Below are 22,946 nucleotides of genomic sequence, written 5' to 3'. Positions count from 1 at the left end.
TGGCTATAAAAACCTTCTGCTTCATTGAAGGTTCCCAAGAGCACAGTGGCCTCCATAATTCTTAAATGGAAGTTTGGAACAACCAGGACTCTTCCTAGAGCTGGCTGCCTGGCCAAACTGAGCAATCGATGGAAAAAGGCCTTGGTATGAGAGGTGGCCAAGAACCTGATGGTCAAACTGGCAGAGCTCCAAAGATCTTGTGTGGAGATGGGAGAAACTTCCAGAAGGACTACCATCAATGCAACACTCCACCGATCTGGGATTTATGGCAGAGTGGTTTGCAAAAAAGCACCTACAGGACTCTCAGACTGTGAGGATCATCTGGTCTGATGAAACCAAGATTGAACTGTTTGGCCTCAATTCTAAGTGTCATGTCGGGAGGAAACCAGGCACTGCTCATCACCTGCGCAATACCATACCACGGTGAAGCGTGGTGGACGGGGGACTGGTCAGGATTGAGAGAAAGTTGAATGGAGCACAGAGATATCCTTAATGAAAACCTGGTCCAGAGTGCTCAGGACCTCAGACTGGGCCGAAGGTCCACCTTCCAACAGGACAATGACCCAATGCACAGAGCCAAGACAACGCAGGAATGACTTAGGGAAAACTCTGTGAATATCCTTGAGCGGCCCAGCCAGAGCCTGGATTTGAACCCAATCGAACATCTCTGGAGAGACCTGAAAATGGCTGTCCACCGACTGTCCATATCCAACCTGACAGAGCTTGAGAGGATCTGCAGAGAACAATGGCAGAAAATCCCCACATGCAGGTGTGCAAAGCTTGTCGCGTCATAGCGAAGAAGACTGAGGCTATAAGGCTGTAATGCTGCCAAAGGTGCTTCAACTAAGTTATGTTACTTAACTACTTATGTCAATGTGATATTTCAGTTTTTTCCTTTTCGCTTTGCCATTATGGGGTATTCAGCGTGGATTGATGAGGGGAAAAAAAACTAATTTCGCATAAGACTGCAACATAACAAAATGTGAAAAACATGAAGCTATCTGAATATTTTCTGACTGCATTGTACACTATGTTCCCAAAGACAGTAATGGACAGTGCGGTCTATGATGGAATACTTTACAGATCATTGTATTTGGTGAGTGTTCACGATTGCAGTAAAACTAAACTAACATCACATTGTAATTAAGTCAACATGGGCAACAATAAATCAAGTTAACACAACTCATTAAGACTTTTACCAGAAAAATAACATACTCACTCACTCATAGAAAATATTACATTCAGAACTTGAAACAGACTGAAGTAATATGCAGCGTACAGGATCAACATGGTATTTTAGCACACTGAAAGACAAATACCCTTGATGTGTGCATGTTTTCCCTCCATCATACATGCTGAAGAAATGTGATACTAGAAAAGCAATGGCTTACAGCTGTCTGTCCTTTCATCTCCCATCCATCTATTGTACTTTCCACCATTGCACTCATGATGAGACATGATGAGAGATACAGATCTCCCCACAGCACAAGTGATGCAACGTATGGAAAAATAAACATCCTCATTTTATTATTGCGTTGCATGCCCTTCTCAGTACTATAACCTATCTGTGCCAATGCTCTCCGGTTGTTTACCATAGAAGATGAAAAGTTTATACAAAGAAACAACAACTTCATCATATGTAATGTGATAAATGATAAAGACAGATTGAGCTAAAAGCCACAACTAAGAAAGTGACATTCATAGAGAAATGACACTGCCTACATACATGTTCCAGATAACCTTCTACTAGGAAACAAACCACTTTTTTGGGAAGTATTTGCAAATTCTTGACTTCACTTTTGAGAACTCCCCTGCAGGAGCCTTTGTGAATTAAATGTGAAACACAGCTGACTGCAGCCTTGTGTGTGTGCGCACGAGTTTTGCGTGTGGGGTTTACATGGGAAACTGGATTTGGAAGTTGTGTCCTCAAATGTCAAGGGGCTTTCCTTCAATGGCCAGATATCCTTCAGTGGTAATACTCTCAAAGTAGACAGTATGCACTTAAACAGCCTGCCTTTCACCAGAAAATGTGCCTTGTTGAAACCACACATTCAAATATCACTCACTTTCTTCATCTTTCTTCTTTGTTTTTGTAAATGTTTTGGTTTAAGACACAGGAGGATTTCCCCCGAGTGCTGCTGATCACTTCATTGAATTTATATGTAGCAAGTACAGAATCAAATAACGAATCTGTAATCCTATAATAAATACAATGACAATTACAGATGGATGTAATGCAACTGAATAATTGGAAAAGGACACAATAAACAGTTACGGCTTTCAGATAAAGGGGTCGTTGACCTCTGTTTGACTTGTTTATGGAGGTGGTCGTGGGAGAGAGGGGGCTGTTGTATAGACAGCCACCCGGCTATAAGGGTTTAAAGGGCATGAAAGATGACAGGGAGTGGACTTTACTGGGGTCCAAAGGAAGTGAAGAGGTGAGATGGGAGATACAATCTAGCCTCCAGCTTTAGAACACTGACTCAGCAGGAAGGGAGAAGGGCGGAGGGACACCTTGCCCTGATCACAAAGGTTGGTCAATGGTGCAGGCTTTAGATGAACTCTGCTGTAAAGTGAGAAAGGCTTTGTAATTAAAATAGTTACTAAATAGCTACAGGATTGAATTACAACATAAGGAGTGAGGATGTGAATGTGTATGTTTATGTTTCAGTAAGCTGAGGAGAGAAAAAAAGAAAAATAAACCATACATCCCTTCTAATCATCCCCTCTTCCCTCTCTCTTGTTGAGTGGAGCTGATATACTGTATATGATCTTGTATGAAGTGTGAAGTGCATGTCCAAAATATTAGCTGTGCAGTGATGTAACAGTATGTCACGCTACTTCTTTCCCAAACACACGGGCTTTTATCAGTAGTTCCTGCTAATATGTTTTCCCTTTATCAGTCCTCAGGCAGACCTATGCAGAGGACTAGCTTTGCCTAATCAGAGACAACATAAAACATGATGTTATCTCATGATGTCGTCCCAAAATGTACAAAACATCTCACCAAACACAAACAAAAATCATATAAAGCAAATTAAATGCCCTTCGCTATCTTCAAGTTTTGTCCCAGCATTAGAGTACCGTACGCAGGTCCTCTGAGGTCCAAGCAGGGAAATCAGACCATATCTGACTGTGAGCACAGACATTGCTCTCACCACAACTGAGGCCATTACGATAACAATGTAAGTGACTAACAAAGTAAGCAAACTAGCAATCCCACAGAAACCTTGAGGCTACACACGCCTAGAAAAATCTGTTCTCAACTCTGCCTCCAGGTCAAGACTTCCAGACAGAGGATCAGACAAAGGGAGACTTGATTGATGCATTTCCCTTACACTGCATTGATACAGTATAGCAACATCAGCTGTCGTCCACTTTTACAGTCGCTATGCATGTTTCTTTTGCCACAAAAGTGTAAATCTTGTTTCACCATGCTTCCTCTTCTGTTGACTGAGAAAAGAGTTTAATTCCTTTAACAGAAATCTAAAGTCTATCACTTGTCCTCAAAAGCAAAACAGAATTGACATGAGGACAACTTACAGATATTTGAGGTTTTCCAAGTCTTCAAATGCCCCCCTGGGGATCCTTCGTATATGATTGTTGTTGAGGAGGCTGTGAAGAAAAGAAAACAGGTTAGTTTGTGGTTATAAGTTGGACAGTAAGTTTGTTCTTGGCTAATTCTAAGTGGAGTATGCCATGTCTATATCAAGACAAGATGCAGCATAAGGTAATCCCAGTTGTTTGCATCAGTTCACCCCTGACCTCTGTTTCTTAAGGTCATCTGGTCGGCGTGCTCACACAATTTCACTTTGTTCTGCAGTCTGAAAGGGCTGTGATTTAAAATTTGAGTTGTAATTTCTAATGGTTTGTGATCACTTGTTCCCTCTCTTTGTGTAGTGCCTCAGGAAACATAACAAGAGCAAAACATTATTATGTGCATTTTTTTCTACCAAACGTAAAAAAATAAAAATAAAAAAAAAATACAAGCTTCTGATTTAAAATCTACTGAGAGTGACGCTTTGTCATAGGCTAACTTAGGAGAACACAAAAGGCTCAAGGTTCAACGGACATTACAGACATACAGTATTTCTGTCTGTACCACAGTAATATTGGACATGCCGCAGTAGTTCAAAGACTGATAGACTTTAGGATGTGTTATTGTTCAGTCTGTGGAACTGCAGTCTGAAACCATGAAGAGCTGTTCAGGATATAAAGCCCTGAACAGTCTGCATGGCTGGCTAAGCTGGGCTTAAGGCTCCTGCCTTAAGGGACTTTTTTTTCCACTTTGAAACTAAATCGAAGCCACTATGTCTGTGCCCTGCACATATTCTCATGTTTATTAACTATCATAGATATATAACTGGATCTACACATGTTCACTTGTAGCGTTATGCTAAAAGTGCTGTTAGTCTGTTGTAGTTGTAGTCTTGTGCATATTTCGACTTTACTCCAGCGCACACACAGCAGGCATGGAGGAGAAAGCATCTCAATAATGTTTGCAAGTATTTGAATTAGGTGAGGTGTGTTTGATTTATTCTAGCAGTCAGCAGAACAGTGAAATGCGACCATATCGAGATACTGATGTGGCTACATACTGTAAGTTGAAGTTGCTCACATTTCTTCAACATTTCAAAAGGTTGTTTAACTATGTTGCCAATGAAAAATACAAAAACTTGGAACATTTCTGCGTTATTAGCTTAGCAATGCACCATCTAGCAGGCTGGACATATAATAAATAGCCGTGTGGGTGGAAGTGGAAAAATAAATTCCTCACGGATTACGAGCTGACCTACATGTGTGAAACCACAGCAGAACAGAGCAAGAAACTGCCTGTGTGTGTGTGTTATACAAACAGGACTTCCTAGGGAAGTGACAATCATTGTGAAGTGTGCTATTTTAAGGAGCTTGGCTTGATTAATTTTCAATAGTAGTTTTCTTGAGGCATTGAATTTTCTTTCATTAAGTCATTGCTATTAAATATTATTTAGGAAACAATCTTGTACCAAAAAAGATTTTCAAATTCACAACCGTGCATGCAGAGCAGGGACAAAGACTTACAGTGTGTTGAGGTTCTTTAATCGTCTGAAGGAACCTGGTTGTAAATCCTTGATTTTGTTGAACCTCAGATCTCTGTAGAACAGAAGGAAATATATTTATATTAAGGAAAGTATATCATTAAGTATATTGTAAAGAAAAGCTGTACTTAAATTCAATAGTTATACTTGGAAGATGTGTAGAAAGCAGGCAATACACATCTGCATGAACTTTAGTCCACGGCAGAGCCTTCGTGTAATAATCATGAAGGATAATTGGACACATTACTCATCTCACAAGAATGCCTTTGTCAACCTTTAATCATAAGGGCAGATTTATATAACATTTGCCCCAAAGATAACAATCACAAGGCTAGTCGCAGCGGTCAGCAGGTTTCAGTATCTTTCTCATTTAACTTCCTAATTTAAAGATGATGTGTAATAATAACAATATAGCTTGACATGACACATGATCACTCTTGGTTTTACAACAAATGACTAACTGTGCCATGAAAGTGACAAGCTAAAGACCCTAATACTGCAATTAGTCCTGTGAAGGTGAAATCATTCTTAACCCCATGTGGCATTACCAGCCACAGAATGACAAGTTATGTGAAACTGGAACATCTCATCTGAACAGTGATGTTATGTTTGTGGAACTTAGGCTCTAAGTCATCTGACCTTAAACTAAGCCATTAGCTAAATGTATTTTTACAAGATAAATTCAAGTAAGTGGAACCAGCCATTCGTATGAGGAGCGTTTATATAATGCTAAAGAGTTCGGGCATTTAGAAACATTGTTTGCATCAATCCCCCACTATTCCTAAAATCATTCACAATTTAGAGTCTTCACTGGTGCTTCCACCCACACCAACCATGGTAGACAGTTGTGCATTATTTGACCCAGCATGGCATCCTAAGAGAAAAGCGTATTGAAAACACCTCCAGCCAAAGAGATTAAGAGAGCATTTGGGTGGAACCATGAAGCAGATTTATCACTGCACTGAAGAAAGGGAGAACGACATCAACCCTCTCTCCTAAAGAGAGCTGAACTCCCCCAGTAACATCTTGGACTGTCTACCAGCATTGTTGTTAGCCAGTGACCTTACAAAGTAAATACTCTGAGACTGGGTCACACAGACATAACGTACTTCACTGATTATGCAAAACTGTCAAGACGCCAAGTTGATGAGAATCTTGAGATCAGTCTTTTTTTCCCAGTTCAGGGGAAAAGAAAAACAGCTTTATCTTTGCTCTTTTTCTCTTAAATTATGTCTGACACAACCTTTCATGCTATAAAATCCATCCCAAGCATACAGATTTAATTTATCCATTAGCTTTGCATTCATCTTGTCTATTTCCCTTTATGCACAACAGGCAAAGCACCATAAAGCTATACTGTGATTTCCTGAGTTTTTGCTTTCTTATATTTCTGTGGAAATGTGGGCCAAATAACAAAATCAACTGATTTCATAGCCAGTGAAATGTTTATGGGTCGTTCGCTCTGTAAAAGCCCTCACATATGGATCCAATCAGAGTGAGTCCAACTTTTTCATATGCTGACTTCCTTTCATATAGGCTGTGAGCTAGTGTAAGAATTCACTTAAAGAGCCTTTTCTGTAACTGACGTGCTTTGTGTGGCACGTCCTATGATGATGTTTTTGTTTCTGGCACCGCCTTCAGCGTGTGAGAAACTTCATTAAGTTAAGCTTAATGTCAAGATAAGACTTCAAAAGAAAACTGCAGAAGCTGTTGATTCATTTTAAATGTGTCGTCTGCACCGCATCCTCTTCACTTAGGCTAGGTTTTACAATCTACATTTTGTCATTTATCATAATTGTATATACTATGACTTACTGTTATGAATCTATTCTGTACACACATCTATTGCATGTCTGTCCGTCCTGGGGGAGGGATCCCTCTTCTGTTGCTCTTCCTGAGGTTTCTTTCCCTGCTAAAAGGGTTTTTTTTGGGGGGGGGGGGAGTTTTTCCTCATTTAAATCGAGGGTCAAAGGACAGACAGATTGTGAAGCGCCTTGAGGCAAATTGTGATTTGTGATATTGGGCTATATATAAATAAAAATAAATTGACAATGCTCAACTATGGCTAGCTTTGACCAAACCATATCCTCACAATCAGAAAGTTCAACAAGAGTGCTTAGCATCAACAGGTTTGACGCATTTGGAGCATTAAGAAAATGAGCTGTCAAAAACCTTTTAAATGGAGGGAGGGGTAAGGGTCTTCCATAGGAAGAACAGGGATCACTGCTAGGTGAAGAGGTAACAGCACCTTTAGGAAAACACCTCTCTCCAGGGCCCAGGGTGCACTGCCCCGACATGCTGAGGCAGGGGCTGTCCTGCCTGACTGCCTCCAGCTCTGAAAGATGAAGGCAAGGAGGAGGGGGAGGGGTGGGGGGTGGGGGGTGGGAGCAGGAGGGGGGAGGGGAGCAGGGCTACGTGCTGGTTCAGGCAGCACCCATTTCAGGTGCATACATAAAAGCAATGGATTTGATTTCTGCTGAGGGAAGTCTAAAGCAAAAAAGTTGGGTCATGCTTGTTTCACAGGATTTAATCAAAGCTTGAACCTTGAACTGGCTCAAACAGTATCCTCTACACACTCCTTAGAATGGACTGACAGCAGAAAGTTTAAAGAAACTAACTCACACTGTCACATATATATCATATATATTCAAATCCCCATAAAGCTATTACCCTGGCTTCACTCACTCCGGATTGCTGTAGGTGAATGTGAGTTTGTCATCTGAACCATTTTTCCTGGTTGGTTTGTTATTTTGGCTGTGTGTGTCTTACTTTCATGGCTGAGATGACTGTGCTCCTTTGTAGAGAAGGCTAAATAAGGTCAAGCAGAGTGTTGTCTGTGGCAGCAGGATGTGTTTAAAGCATCAGCTGTCGATGGAAGTTAAGGAGAGGCTCAGCTGACCAGAGTGCCCTGGAAATATTGGAGCTGATGACATCATCGCCGATCTGTCCCGCAAGGGCTCTCATGCTTGCAGCGAGTGAGACTGAAAAGTGGCTTTTGATCATGGAAAGGCAGCACTGGCACTCTGACCTGTACTGTGTGTTTGTCTGAGTGATTGTTTCGTCTGCGGATCTGTTAATAAAAACCTTGTGCGTGTGCCAAAACCTGACTCTGGCCATCCATCATAACCCAGAGACTTTTTTTCGCAAACACATCTACACTAATCACACTTCATCCCCTACTCAGAGCAATAGGGCTGTTTTATGATACAAATGCACAAGCTCTATAATACCAATGCTCCCGTTGCAAAAAAACATGAAAGCAAAAATCCACAATTGTTTCACTACAATTAAACGGGAAGTAATGACTATACTTTGTCAGAGGATCGAGATGGTCTATAAAGCTGCTTTGTTATGGTTTATCGTCAAGGAACAAAAGTCAGTCCACAAACGGAAAAAACACAGGAAGAAGTATGGAGGACATTTCGTAAACAAGGTGTTTTGTGAGACATTCTTCAGCAAATAGTTCACTGAACAACCAGAGACTGCTGGGATGTTGTCACTTTAAAAAAAAAAAGAAAAAGATATTTGTTCCGGGACTTATTAAATGAGTCTGTTATCTCCCATTCATGTGTTTTGATGGCACTGTGCCTGAGGGAACTAGAAAACCGCAAGGCTAACAACCCTGCAGAAGGGGTGACAGACTATTCTGGGTTTTGCCTAAACAAAAAGCCTGAAAGCGAACAGCTTCTCTGGCTCAGTAATGAAGGAGCCAAGGGAATATGACAACAACAGCACTAATACAGTCAGGGCAGAACAAAACATCATTGGATTTCTTTTGGAAAACAAAGACATTTTTCATTTACCCTCACAGGATGGTAGGCCCATGATTTAACATGCCATGCTGATAAGAACAGAGTCAAAGGGGAAATTATTTTTTAAAAAAGAATGAAAAATTAACGAAGATTTACTCGAAGAGAAAGCTTTGTACTGTACTTTTCAAGAGACTGAATGCATGATTTTACCATTAAGTTCCTTTGTTTGCACTGCAGCTTTTTGGCATGAACTAAACTCAAGCCTTGCATTTCTCAAAAGATAATTAGAATGACCTATTTAGACTCGACAATGCTGCCTGCAGTGTTTTGGGCACACTGTGTCTGAGATAGAACTGTAGGTCCAGTGAGTGCACTGAGGTGATTTAGGGACAGAATAACTCCGGCCTCACACAGGAGAATTACAGTACTTATTGGTCAGCGTGTTACTATAAACATTTAACATGCTAGCAAATCTACTACTAGACTACGTCTACATTAAGCCGTCTGAATTTTAAAACACTCATACAGTGGCTGTATTTGTGTGAAAACGATTTGCGTCCACATTACCGTTTCCAAACAACATCTCAGCCAACATCTGGTAAGGAGTGGGACAGACAGCCCAGCTGAACAAATGATTATTTCATGGTTGGGATGTCCTCTGACAAATTCAACATAATTAATGACAACAACTGTGCTGTATGATCGGCATTTAAACAACGTTTAAAATGCGTGATGACAGAAAAAGTTAGGGCAGAAAGTTGTCTTCTTAACTTCTTGACGTGACTAGGCTACCGACCCCTCTTCTCTTTCTGTTGTCAGATAACTGAACGAGTATGAAATAGTTATTTAATCGCGGCCCATGAACACTACAAGCTAACCAGCAGTTCCCAAGTTGCTTATTTTATAATCGTGACATTTTCACACAACATTCAATGCAATGCAATTTTATTTATATAGCGCCAATTCATAACAGAAGTTATCTCATTGCGCTTTTCCTATAGAGCACAGCAGAGAGAGACCATACGCTTTATAATATTAATTACAGAGACCCAACAAATCCCACCATGAGCAAGCATTTGGCAATAGTGGCAAGGAAAAATTTCCTTTAAGAGGCAGAAACCTTGGACAGAACCAGACTCAATGACGGGCGGCCATCCACCACTGCCGTGTTAGGTTTAAACATAAACACAGATTAATGACATCAGCTCTGCTGTGTATTCGGCTATATTGGCATTTAAAATGAACGATCACAGAGAAAGTTAGAGGTGACTAAAGGTTGGTCTTCTTAACTTAACTGGCACTGTGGCACACAGCCCCCGACCCTCACTGGGCTCGCTTATATCATCATTTAGGAAAAGCTCAGTTTTACCCGTACACACTGAAACACCATGCTAGCGTTTTAAGATTCACACACTCTGGAGGCTGTTTTTGAAAGAGTTCAGTTTTGGAACGACGGTTTGCATCAAAGCTTCGTTTAATCCATATACATACAGCGCACTGTTTCGCACGGATGATTATTACTGTCGTGCTTACGCTGTGTGTGATCAGAGACGGTCCAGAGCGTCTTTGGTGTGATTTGACAGCATGGATTAGTAAGAGGAGGAAGAAAAGAAGAGAGAAAACAGAGAGGAGCACAGAGAAGAGACGGGCCAGAGAAAGTGACTCTGCACAGCGTGTCTGTTGTAAAACCGAACCAGCCTACCACAACAGCACGACGTCTGTGCTTCAGCATCTCAGCAGAAAGCCCAGCGGAACAGTCTCTGCATCCAGTCCACAGAGCGGACCCGACACAAGGTATTTAAAGGCTAGTAAAGAATGTAGGTTACGCTAATTCTGGCTATATTTAATGGCTAGTTAACAACGTAAATCAATGTGGTGGCTAGTTAGGATGTCCCTAAGTTAGCTAGGTTTTGTTCAAGATATTAACCACAGAAAATAAAATGCTGCGGTCAGTTTATGAAAGCCTGAGCTTCATTCATGTTATTTATTATTATGATAGTCACAGTTCCTGTCCACTCGTTTTTGCCTCCTACAAATGCCACAAAGAAGACAGTAAAGGCTTCCGTTATGCCTGAGCTGTAGTTAGGCTGAAACTTGTAGTTCTGAAAGTATATATACCTTTTTTAAAGCAAAAGGTGATTTTAGAGGCCAACATCAATACTTATATTTCTGTATTAAAAGCTGTTACATTGTACAAAGTAGTAAAAAGTGTTTAATATTGTCCTGTCTTATGTCTTAATATTTCACCAATTTAATGAAATGTAATCAATTAAATTTAAATGATTCACTGTTTTACCAGGACCTTTATCTTGGTAGGATAGTAAAGGCTCTAAAATTATTAAATGCTGCTCTAGACAGTAAGGGAAGAGCCATAGTTCTGTGTGGCACTGCCAGGATATCGCCTATGTCTGGTGTATTTAATTATTCACTGCTTTACATGATTTTACATTTGCATTAGCTGCCCCACACAGGTTCATGATGCTGTTCAAGTATGCTACTCTCTGTTCTCTAAAAATCTAGCAACAAAACAGTAATGGTAATGAGGAGAAAGTTGATGGAAAATGTCCAGAAAGAGGTGGAAGACCTACTTTCAACAATATGTCCACCAAATCCTGCACATAATGGTGTGAATGAGACTAATATGGTCAACCTCAACATCAAAAACAGCAGGCAGTGCCAATAAACATGTTTTTTTGGATTCATAAATAAAGAAGAAGAAATAAAAGAAAGAAAGAAGGCATACTTTGTTAATCCCTCTAGGGGAAATTCTTTTTTCCACTCTTATTTTACACACACAGGCCCGAAATACACAAATGCACAAACAGGACCTATACACATACATTACACATATCATAGGATGGCGCCCCGAGCAGTTAGGGGCCCGGTGCCTCGCCCCAAGGGCACCTCGGCAGTGCCCAGGGGGTGAATTGGCACCTCTCGAGCTACCAGCTCGCACTCCGTTCGGTGGTCCGTGCTGCACATGAACTGGCCACCCTCTGGTTCCCAAGCAGCAGAAAGACAAAGATCACCAACAAATCCTGTGTTTGATAGCGCTGAATCTGTGTACTGTAGCTGGCAAATGTCTGTAGGTCGTGACTTGTGCTGGATACGTGCGGTGTGAGAGTTTGTAGCCGAACTATCAGATTATTGCTATGATGTAGCGGCTGTGTCACTGCTCAGAAATGACTGTGTGAAAGTAAGTGATATGCAAGCTGAAGAGCACTTGCTAAATAATCAACCACTGTCATAGCACCAGCAACAAACAATATCTGGCACTGCCACTGCTGTGCATCTCTGCAACCATGACATTTACCATACAGTTTGAACGGTTCTGTGCATTCACAGAGCCAACAAAAATCATATGATGCCGAAACTGTGCAAACGGGGACTATAGCTGCAAGGAAAATTTCAGAAGAGGTTTCTGTAAATTCTTGTCTGAGCCAGGACGACGAGTGAACCTGGCTGCTGCCCAATTCAACCAGCATCTGAGTGCCATGTGTGGACCTCTCCTCTCATTTGCTCCCTCTCTAGTCAGGGGAGTCGTTTAGCTTTGTGACACATGCCCAAGTGGGCTTGCCAAGGACTCTCGGCGTGCGTGAGTCATTCTTAGTTAAACAAGAACATGGCTGGCTCCTCACTTGGTTGGAGGAACAGTGAACCAGGTCTCCAAACATGGCCGCGATGGTTCTCTGCAAAACACATCCTGTGTAAAAATGACAAGGATTTGTTTCTTGTCAAGGGGAGTGCTGGTGCACAGCTAGAGCCTATCAAAATCCTACAGAGCCAGAAGGATTTGGACTGCTAAATACAGCTAAGGTCATTACCAATAAAATGAGCTGAATATGAAAACAAATAAAAAGAGAACTGATTCTCAGGCACAAACTATTTTAGATGGAGAGTACAAAAAAGTCACTACTATAACAGAAAGCTGACAAAAGAGAACCTGAAGGGGTGGTGTGCATATAGTACTTGGAGAACAATGACTGGAACTATTGTCCTTTGGCTTGGTATGGCCTTTCAAAATACACCATTCCTAGTATTGACTTTCATGACAGTTGATTGAGTTCATAATTTTGTCACTTACACATTACACAGGCTACAGCAGGTAGCACTGCTCTGCTTTTACTCTGCTATTCCCTTTTCTTTTACTTCTTGTACTGAATTCCACAATTTGGGACATCAGGTGGGAGATAGTGAAGCTGTTGAAAACATCACTCCATGAAAATTGTAATTAACACTACACCACTTTTTTAGCTGACAGTTTGTATGACTTAAAAAGTCATACAAAGTCAAGAATTGTAACTTTATGTAGCAGTTTTCTGTGCTACTTTTCAAATAATACAACTGATAAAATCAGATAATAAGATAGCATCAGTACACAAAACAGAAAAAAGAAAAAAAACTATTCTCATTTTTATGAAAGTCTCAATATGGGCTTAATTTTTTGTGTTCATTTGTTAGAAGTTGCCTTAGCCCTCCGTGAAAAACAGTATTCCATCAAACTGGCTGAACACACATTTTTTAAATAACCAGAATTCAGCATTTAGTCAAGATACCTTTTTAGGAACTCATTTAGAAGAAATGCGAACCAGTGATCCCCAAAATTCACCAGCTGTCCTGCATTGGATGGGCACAGGAAGGGGGCCAGTAGAGTTCCTTTCAACAACTATCTTGGGCCCAATCGCCCTGTGCAAATGAGCAAAGCTTGGGGATTTCTGGCTTTGCATTCCATAATGCTGCAGAGACTGAGCGCCTCACAAAGCCTGACTGCAGCAAATTCCACACAATAGAACTCCACTTTCCCTCCCTGACTCACCAACACTGTCACTCAGTCAGACCAGGCCACTGTTTTGGAGCAGTGAGCAGGGTGAGGTGTAAAAGACATTAAGACAGAGAACAATGGCTGGCCGCTGATCAACAGGTAGTTATCCGCACAGAGCTCAAAGGAGGGTGCCATAGAAAATGTGTCTGCTTATCACAGCCATTAGCAGGCAGAACCATGCTGTGCAATCAAGTCTACAACCTTGTGACACTGTACACCCCCTGGAATGACTCACCAGCCTTCCTGCACCCACAAAAACCAGATTCCACTCATGTGAACACTCATTCCATTCAACACTGCCATTCACCCAACACACACTGCTACTGAAGTGAAAGACAGCCCCACACTGAACAACTGCATCTGTTTAACTTTCTGCAAACCTCTGTGAAGTATGCAGTTTCAAAATGGTTGTTTACAGCAACTGTGTTTAAGAACCTCATTCATCAGTAGAAACCAACTGAATAACAGCATACAGTACATTGGAATACTAGCACTATGCTAAGACAATAACAAGCCACTTTGTGAACTAGTGTTTACAGTTTCACAACTGACTGACATGTTTACCAGCTGTGCAGACAAATATGTACAGTATGTGTATAGTGCGGCTCCAGTGTAACAATGTTGAAACAATTTCTTATGTGTTACATCACATAATGCCACACTTGAAGCTCCGAAAAAACGAGACAAGAACATATTTGAAATAAATAGTGTGCAAACAGCCAAGATGTCCAAATAGGGGACACGGGTTACTGACTTGTGAAATAAAAATCATCTTTTACGCTTTGATACTGCATGTCAAAGATGGAGGTACTTGTCATGTTGAGCCATTTTCTTGAGCTGCTCAGGTAATACCAGTAAAACATGCAGTTTATATTTGATGTTGGCAAAATAGTGCTAACGTAAAAGTAATCATTTCTCCAATCCTGAGAAGATATGCAGCATTATTATTACAGAGAGGAAACGTAATTTACTGTCATACCTCAAACACAAAGTCCTTAGGGAAAACAGCTGAAAAACAAATGTAGGCCAGAAAGAACCAAACAAACCTGAGAAGAAAAAAAAAAAAAAAAACACGTCTCTTGGTCCAAGTGTCATGTAGAAAAGCTCTTGACATAAAGCCCGTGTGCAATAGCGCTTCTTTTCTTTTTATTCTCTACTGCAGTGGCCCAGAGGAAACAGAAAGAGACGTTCTGAATTTCACTAACATTCATTGTTTGAAGCCTGTCAATTTAGCACCTTTGTTATGTGGACAGTGTTCCCTAATCATAAACACGTATATAGATGCATATATACTATACTTGGGTGTTTCTGATCACCTAAACTAAGGAGGGAAAAATGTTTTTATTGCTGTTCAGGTGAACCTTAAAAATCCAACAGACATGATAAAGATAAGCAACACCTCTCCCCGTGCTCCACGTCTCCTAGTTAAAGGTTGAGCCGGGAAAAGCTCTAATGGTGTCCCTAATGCTACTGTATTATGAATGGATCTCAGAAGGATGTACTAGGGTTGGGCGATATGATGGTATATATACCGTGTGACGGTAGAACTGTGTCCAACCTTAGAGATTTGGCAATACCGCTTCCACCGCAGGAGCTATCCCTTAGTGTCTCTGCTATCTGTTCGGGGCAGGCTATGTGCTGCAAGGTAGCGAGATTTGGGCAGCAGGACCTCTTACCACGTTCTCACGTGACGTGAGAGCGACAGTTGGTGGCGGTAATGCACCTCTAAGCTAACTGAAAAAGAAAACATGGAGGAAAGTTAAACTGTAAATACAGAGCAGGAGGAGTTGTTTTTATTTGTATGGAAGTTCCAAATAAAAGAAGTAATAATAAGAAATAATCAAATGTGATAAAGTACGGTACAGTATGGTTATTTTAAACCATTTTTTTTTTTAATATACAGAAAAATTACTGTTTCGTGATATATACGTTACCATGATATAAAGATACATATACCATGATAGAAGATTTTGGCCATATCCCATCCCTAGGATGTACACAAATAAATTAAGGATTGAGTTGATAATAAAGGGCATTTTAATCAAAAATGAAACTGACTAAAATCACACCAGTGACAATACATCTGTAAAAAAACATGCCAATAAAGAGAAATGTCATAAATAGATAAGTAGGAGTATATTTTTGTGTTTCAATAAAATTGATGTTTAACAATGTTTTGTTACCCAGAATAACATAAGTGAACAACTGCATCAGGTAACACTACCCGTGCGCTAAAGGCTTATATGGTGGAACGTGATATTATTATTTTAAATTCCTAGAATCACATGCTGCCAGGGGGAAGGAGGAATGCAGTGTCTATACTATACAGCACATAGCTACAGGTCAAGTGTTTATACACAAAAGAATATTGACCTACTATTACTTAATCCTGCAAAGCTCTCAGGGTCTAGAGCAAGAGCTAGAACCCTAAGGACCTTAGTTGCTACATTATCGCTTAAAAGCTAACCAAAAGAGAGAAATACACTTAAAATTAGAAGCTGTGCAATGTACACTCCTCTACATACAACTTCTATGTTAAAAGACATGTTTTAAGTCCACTTTGACTACCATGTTATGTTATAATTTGATCAGCCACAGCAGGCAGACCACAAACTGCAGGGACACAACACTCTTCCTTACATTCAGACATTCCTCTCAAAAGCGCTCCGTGAGCTCAAGTTCCGTGCAAAGGAGTTTTCCCCACTGCAGCGATGTGTTGAACATTTTATACAGCCGAACGAGGGATGGCCGGGTAGGAACCGCATTCGTGTCCTGACATGACAGCCGAGCCGGGGGGGGGGAGCGAAGCGACAAGTGGCTGCAGCTTCACCAGCATGAAAGCTCCTGGGAAACCACAGCATGCTCTCCCGCTCTGATCAGCCCTCTTGACAGATTTAGACACATCCTACAGAAGACCTAAACAGTCCTTTCATTGCTGTGGCGAAGGGTGGACTTTCATCTTTCCTTTGGGGGTATCTGGGCAGGGGTGCACCATGGGCTCCCTTTAAAGCTGACCTCAGATAGTAGAGGACGGGGCTAATTCTGAGTATGCAGCCGGCTGGTTGCTGGCTGGGTGGCTGAGTTGGCCCCTTTGTCCCCCTGCTTACACGTTAGATTAAGCTATTTATAGGTCCATGCATTATGGACTGAAATGCACAACAAGATTGCAGTGGCCGATCAAAGACAAAGGGTGCCACATATTTGGGAGATTGGACAGATCTGGAGTTCTGTGTTCTCTCATTGTGGCTCTGGCCAGCTACATCAAAAAGGAAATTGTTTGGTTGGGTGACTGTAGCAGAGTGCTCCTGACAACCAGGACACATTCACAAGTGCTTGTCAAGTAAGAAGTATTTCCTTCCTTTCATCTCAGAGGGAAAGTCAAACACGGAGTGCAACAAAACATGTCCAAGCACAATGGCAACTTTTCTGACTACAGAGAAGGAAGCAGCTTCAGAGACTGCTCCATTGTGTCTCTATCGCAATGTGGCGTAAAGATCCACTGGAAAAAAGCAAGCCTATTGGTCAAGCCTGACCTTGAACAAGGATCTTCCCTGGGAGGGGGGGATAAAAAAAAAATACAAATTTCAGAAAAACATGACAACACACCAAGTCTGCAGAACAATATGTGGGTTTCTCACTTATAGTCTAGCTGTGGTTCCTCATACAAACGCTCTCCATTGAAGAACCTAGCCTTCCACATTGCTTGCTGCTGGCTTCCCCAGCTGTGTCTCTAAAACCCATTTTCATTAACCTCTGCAGCCAACAGCTGAACTCGTTGGCAGGTGTCCTAACTTCGTGGAAACTTCCTGAGACGTTGGAATAACCTCTGCACTACCGCAGACCTTACGGTTTCCACACGCCTTTGTTACCATTTCAGCTTAAATATCAGTGATTTAAGAACCAAAAAGTTCTTATTTTTAACACTGTGATTAAGTAACGCAAATAATTATCAGCCATTAGAACTTAACCAGAGGCCTCAAATGTGGAGAGAGAGAAAAAAAATAAAAAGCACAGGCTTTAAGCATTCATTGCATTCCCGTCCAGTCTGCCTAGAGGCTTGGTTCCCGTTAGTTTTAAAGGAAAAAGCTACTTACAGAATGGTAGTCTGATGAGAAACTGCTGGTACGGCTTCCAAGTTTAGATGCATACATCTCACGGTGGTTCGGAAACATAAACAGCGACTCGGACAACAAATTACAAACTGTGGCCCGCTAGCAAGCATTAACAAAGCCGCCGCGAGTAGACACGGAGAGCAGAGGTGGCCAGCCCGCAGCGCCATTGCTAGCTAGTGAGCCGAGCAGAGAAGAGACCGCCAGCTGCCCCTCTCACAGACTAACGGCAAGTTAGCTCAACTGGGAGCGACAGAGGAGAGACACACACACACACACACACACACACACACACACACACACACACACACACACACAGACAGAAAGGGAGAGAGAAGTGGGGCAGTGTGTTACACTCCCAGATAAAACTTGAGTGGAAGAACTGCGTGACTTCTGAACTTTTATGTCATTCAATAAGACACCGATTAGAAAAGGCGCGTGTCCTCAGTTATATAGCCGTTACGATATTCACTTGGTTTAAGGTCATTTGCAACAGCAAATTTCGAAATTTGCTATAACCCCAAATCCCCATCCTTTGCAATTTGTCTTAAACCCGACGTGTGCTGTAGTGCTAACACATGTGCGCCACTTGGAGACCTAGGTGAAATTCAAAAAAAAAATTTTCCTGGAGCAAATTTGGGGATTTGGGCTCGATATAGACATTTTGATTTAGAATCATAGGTGTATAGGACATGGCTCCATTCCATTCCGCTGCTCCATGCACAGGTGGAGTACTCAGATCCTAAAAGTAGCAAATACCAAAGTGTAAAAATACTCCAGTACACTGGGAAGTTCAGAAATAGCAAATGTGCTCCATCAAAAGTAAAACTACTTGCTATGCTGGCCTCTGTAAGTGTTGTTGTATTATTGGATCAGTGTTGAAGCTGAGTTAACTACTTTTGGGTACTTTAATACTGCACACATCCATAACTACTAACTAGGCCTATAGTGGTCAAATAAATGTAGTGGAATTAAACGGATTTACCTCTAAAATGTAATGAAGTAGATGTATAAAATAGCATGAAATGAAAATATTCAGGTAAAGTACGAGTACACACTATAGCACTAGCCTACTTAAGGAGAGTACTTGAGTAATTGTAGATGATGCAAGATGTCATGTCACACATGTTACTGATCTGGGAGTGGTTTTAGTCTTCTTTATTAGCCAGTTTAACAAGGTCACAAAAACACAATTTTTCCATCTGAGGAACATTGCCAAAATTAGATCATTTTTAACTCAGAACAATGTTGAAATGCTGAGGCATGCTTTTATTACTAGCCGCTTGGACTACTGCAACTCTCTTTTTACTGGCCTCCCTAAGAAGTCTTTAAGAAAATTACAGATAATTCAGAACGCTGCAGCCAGGATTTTGACCAATACAAAAAAAAAAAAAAAAGAGATCACATTACCCCTCTGCTTGCATCCCTGCACTGGCTATCTGTATCTTATAGAATTGATTTTAAAGTCCTTTTACTGATCTACAAAGCATTACATAATCACATAATCTAGCAGCCTCACACATCAGCGACTGCCTCTCATTTTCTGTCCCAACAAGAACTCTCAGATCTTCCACTGCCTTCCTTTTAGAAGTTCCCTAAAGTGTCCCACAAGAAACCTGGTGAGGCTGCGTTCTGTTTTTATGGCCCTAAACTGTGGAACTCCCTCACCTTGGATCTCAGGACAGCAAACTATCTTGGTATTTTAAAAAAAATAAATTAAAGACTTCTATCTTCTATCTTTTTAACTTGGCTTTTAATTTGGGTTGACGTTGCAGGTATCATTTATCAAACTCTTCATTTTCTTTCTTCTTTCTGTTGCCTTTGTTGTTTATTATTGTTGTGATATGTCTTGTGAAGCAAGAAGTTATTATTATTATTATTATTATTATTCTTTTCAATTACACAAGCTATGGAATATCGCTACCTTATTACCAGGGAAGCCAGCTCACTAAATATTTTTTAAAAAGCAAGCTAAAAGCTTATCTCTTCACTTCAGCCTTTAATTAGCTGTGACTTTCTGCACTAAAAGAAGTACTTTTAAAACTGCTGTATTTTATGTGATTTTATGCATTCCATGTATTCTATTTTTTAACTTTATTTTTATTATTATTATTATTATTTTGTGGGTTTTATTTTCCATCTTATGTTATGCGTTCTATGTATTCTATTTTTTATCTTTATTTGACTATTATTATCAAGAGGGTTTTATTTTCCAATAATTATGGCATTCTATCCCTGTTTTTATGTTCATTCTATGTCTATCATGTGAAGCACTCGGTGCATGTAATTTTCTTTGTTGTAAAGCACTTTGAGCTGCATTTCTTGTATGAAAGGTGCTATACAAAAGTTTATGATTATTATTATTATCACTATTCCACCTCCGAAGTCATTAGTAATCCAGCACACACAATACCAGGGCCCTGCAACTGGCACAAATGGAATGCAGCCATTATTAATATTATTAATAGTATCATTTAGCCACACCTGTGCTTGTTCTGTCATGTTGAAATGTCTGTCTTGAAAGGGTTTAGGGGAGTGTATCTTTAAATTGTGAAATATGACAAAAATGAACAAAGGATTGTAAAGAAAGCTCACATTATCAGTTTGTTTGGAGGGCCCCTGGTGGTGGCTGCAGGGCCCGCTTATAGCCTAATGTGTGTTTACTTTCAAGCACTTAATGGTGGTGTTTTCAGAAACGTAGCATAAGTGATAGAGCTAACAAGAATAAAAGGTCAAGTTTTTAGCTGGCCTGTAAATGATTGTAAAGCAGTGTCCACTATTTTAGCCAGAAAACGTTCCCTGCATTACAACTAGGCCTACGTCTAATAAATGATATGATAGTTTTTATGATATGACTGAAAACGACATTTACATGCCATTCTCTCGACAACAATGTAGGCTAATTCTTGAGTTCTAACAGCGGCTAATACGCTTTTCGATTAATCACAGGTGTGCATGAGTAGGTGCTGCATGTTGTCCAACAGGAACATGCATGTATGCTATGTACATGTTCAACATTTACATATGTCAATTCAAATCAGCTGACATCCCAACATTTCTAAAACACTGCAAGATTTACTTAGAGTCTGTCAACATTCACCTCCAGCGTTCCTTTGTTAATAGTTTGGGTTTGCTGACATCTGCTGGTAAATGTAGGAATAACACTACATATCAATGCATATAATAGAAGGTTAACTTACAGTTTTTTCCAGTTGCTAACAAGCATCGTTCAATATTGAAACCACATTTTCAAAACTCTTCACACAGTCTGCATTACCAGCATGAATGTTGGCCAAACAGCTAATCTCACCTACAAAACTCACTCAGACCAACATAACACTGGCAACAATTCAGAAAACACACATTTCATTCACAACACACTGACCTAAAAAACACTAACAACAGGGAGCATTACATGATTGATGAACTTTTCTTTTTTAAAGTTTCAGTGATTTTCCACATAAATACTGTAACACAATTTCACTTTACTGAAAGCATTTGTAACACGAATGAATCAGAAATTAATCAAAATTTCATTTTTTTTCATATGAATATAGTACTTGAAAATTATAACCAAAAGGTGAAAAAAGAGGGGAAAAAACTCCAGGGCTGCAATGATAATAAAAAAAGAATAAATAAAATACATCCTACACATTACTGTAACAACAAGTGTAGTTGTTCGTTATAGTAAATTACAGTGATGGTTCTAGTCTTCTCTCTCTCTTGCATTTGGCCACAAGTTCTCATCAACATCACAGCTGATGTCGTCTCCGGCATCTCGGAAAGTTCCTCCTGGGATGTCTGATCCATCCCTGGCAGTGTTCAGGAGAAATGTTTCCACACCCTGCATTCATTGCCTCCAGGATTTTAGTATACTTTCAGTATTTTAAAATAAATACTGCATAAATGCTTGGAATTTGCCATCATTCTGTTTTGAATGTGTTTGTAATCATTTTGAATGCAGTGTGTTAGCATTTTAACAATGTGCTGAAAATACACAGTGTTTTGCATGTTGTGGAGTACGAATGGGGAAAAGAGTTCCTGAATTTTGAAAAGTGTGGTCACTGAATGCATTTTGTCTGAAAGCAATGAAAAATGGTTCACAGTTTGGTCTGCATTGACTTCTGTTTCGCTGACTGTGTGAAGAGTTTTGAAAATGTGGTTTCAGTATTGAACAATGCTTGTTAGCAACTGGAAAAAACGGTAACATGCCTGAGACAACGAAGATATGATGTATATTTTGTATTTGATGTGCCATCACACAGAATGCTGATATAGCATAATGCCAGTATTTTAAATGTACCTTTTTTATGTTTTTGAAAAATGTGTTATGTAAATACGAACATCAGATACACGTGTTTGCGCATTAAAAGAACACAACATTTGTTTAACTGAAAAAGCTGCTAACAGCTGCTCTACTGAATACAGCTCCATGACTATCTTGCTCATCCTGCACATGTCAATCAATGACTGACAGCCCCGGCCCTTTTTTCCATTAAGCAGCTCCTCTCCAAAACCTGTTATTTACAAGCTATAAGTAGACTGGCAGTTTATTTCTAATTTAAGCCTCTCCTCAGCTGCAGCTCACCATACATACATACTGATTGGTCTATTATCTCAAATTGGAACTTTGCTCAGTATCATTCCACATCTATGTTCCTGATTGCTGTATTGTGTGGGTGAAAGGTAGTTGTGTCTGCTGCTGCTGGCATGCTGCTGTGTCATTTCCATGGCTAACAATGCTGTCCCATTGCTATTGTTAGCATTTCCACAGCCTGTCAGACTGGAGGCACCGATTACCAGTGGAAGCGCTGTTTCAGTATGTTCTATGGACTGTGATATTTTATTTACAGGGAGCTCTGGTGGAAATATTTTATTCTGTCAATGCACTGGTGCATTTTCTTCTCATGTAAGTCATTCTTGCTTTCCATCCGCGCTAGTTACTTTCAGAGTGCAGAAAGTTTATCTAAATCTAAAAAATAAAGGCAATTTAGGCACCACTGATACCTCCTTGTTGGTCAATTTTGATGTCAACAAGATGTTAATAAGTTAAATCTGAAGTCAAACCATCAAACAACGGGCAGAGATTCTAAAAAGAGGACACCCATACATGTGTTTAAGTTCAGTGCTGTATGTTTGTCAAATTATAGCATTCGAGGGCCATTGCCAGGTTGTAGTTTGTTCA

The 22,946-nt window shown here is 40.4% G+C and overlaps 1 protein-coding gene and 1 long non-coding RNA gene across 3 annotated transcripts in view; both read right to left on the bottom strand.

The window, feature by feature from the left end:
* LOC122861591 (peroxidasin) overlaps window positions 1-18,011 on the bottom strand; it is a 60,853-nt gene extending 42,842 nt beyond the window's left edge. For both annotated transcript variants that reach the window (XM_044166219.1, XM_044166220.1), the window contains exons 1-3: window positions 17,747-18,011; window positions 5,062-5,133; window positions 3,544-3,615 (exon numbers count right to left, since the gene is read on the bottom strand). In XM_044166219.1, coding sequence (XP_044022154.1) covers window positions 3,544-3,615; window positions 5,062-5,133; window positions 17,747-17,931 — 329 coding nt within the window. In that variant the 5' untranslated portion in view covers window positions 17,932-18,011. The remainder of the gene's footprint in view (window positions 1-3,543; window positions 3,616-5,061; window positions 5,134-17,746) is intronic.
* LOC122861592 lies at window positions 15,765-17,685 on the bottom strand. The gene is made up of 2 exons (XR_006374510.1): window positions 17,291-17,685; window positions 15,765-17,203 (listed from the first exon to the last, which is right to left on the bottom strand). It is a non-coding gene; the product is annotated as an uncharacterized LOC122861592 (long non-coding RNA).
* Window positions 18,012-22,946: the final 4,935 nt, after the last annotated feature.

This window comes from Siniperca chuatsi, linkage group LG15, assembly GCF_020085105.1.
Source record: "Siniperca chuatsi isolate FFG_IHB_CAS linkage group LG15, ASM2008510v1, whole genome shotgun sequence".
In the NCBI taxonomy this organism is placed as follows: domain Eukaryota; kingdom Metazoa; phylum Chordata; class Actinopteri; order Centrarchiformes; family Sinipercidae; genus Siniperca; species Siniperca chuatsi.
Note: the sequence above shows the minus strand (reverse complement) of the source record. Positions and strands in the feature narration are given on the sequence as shown.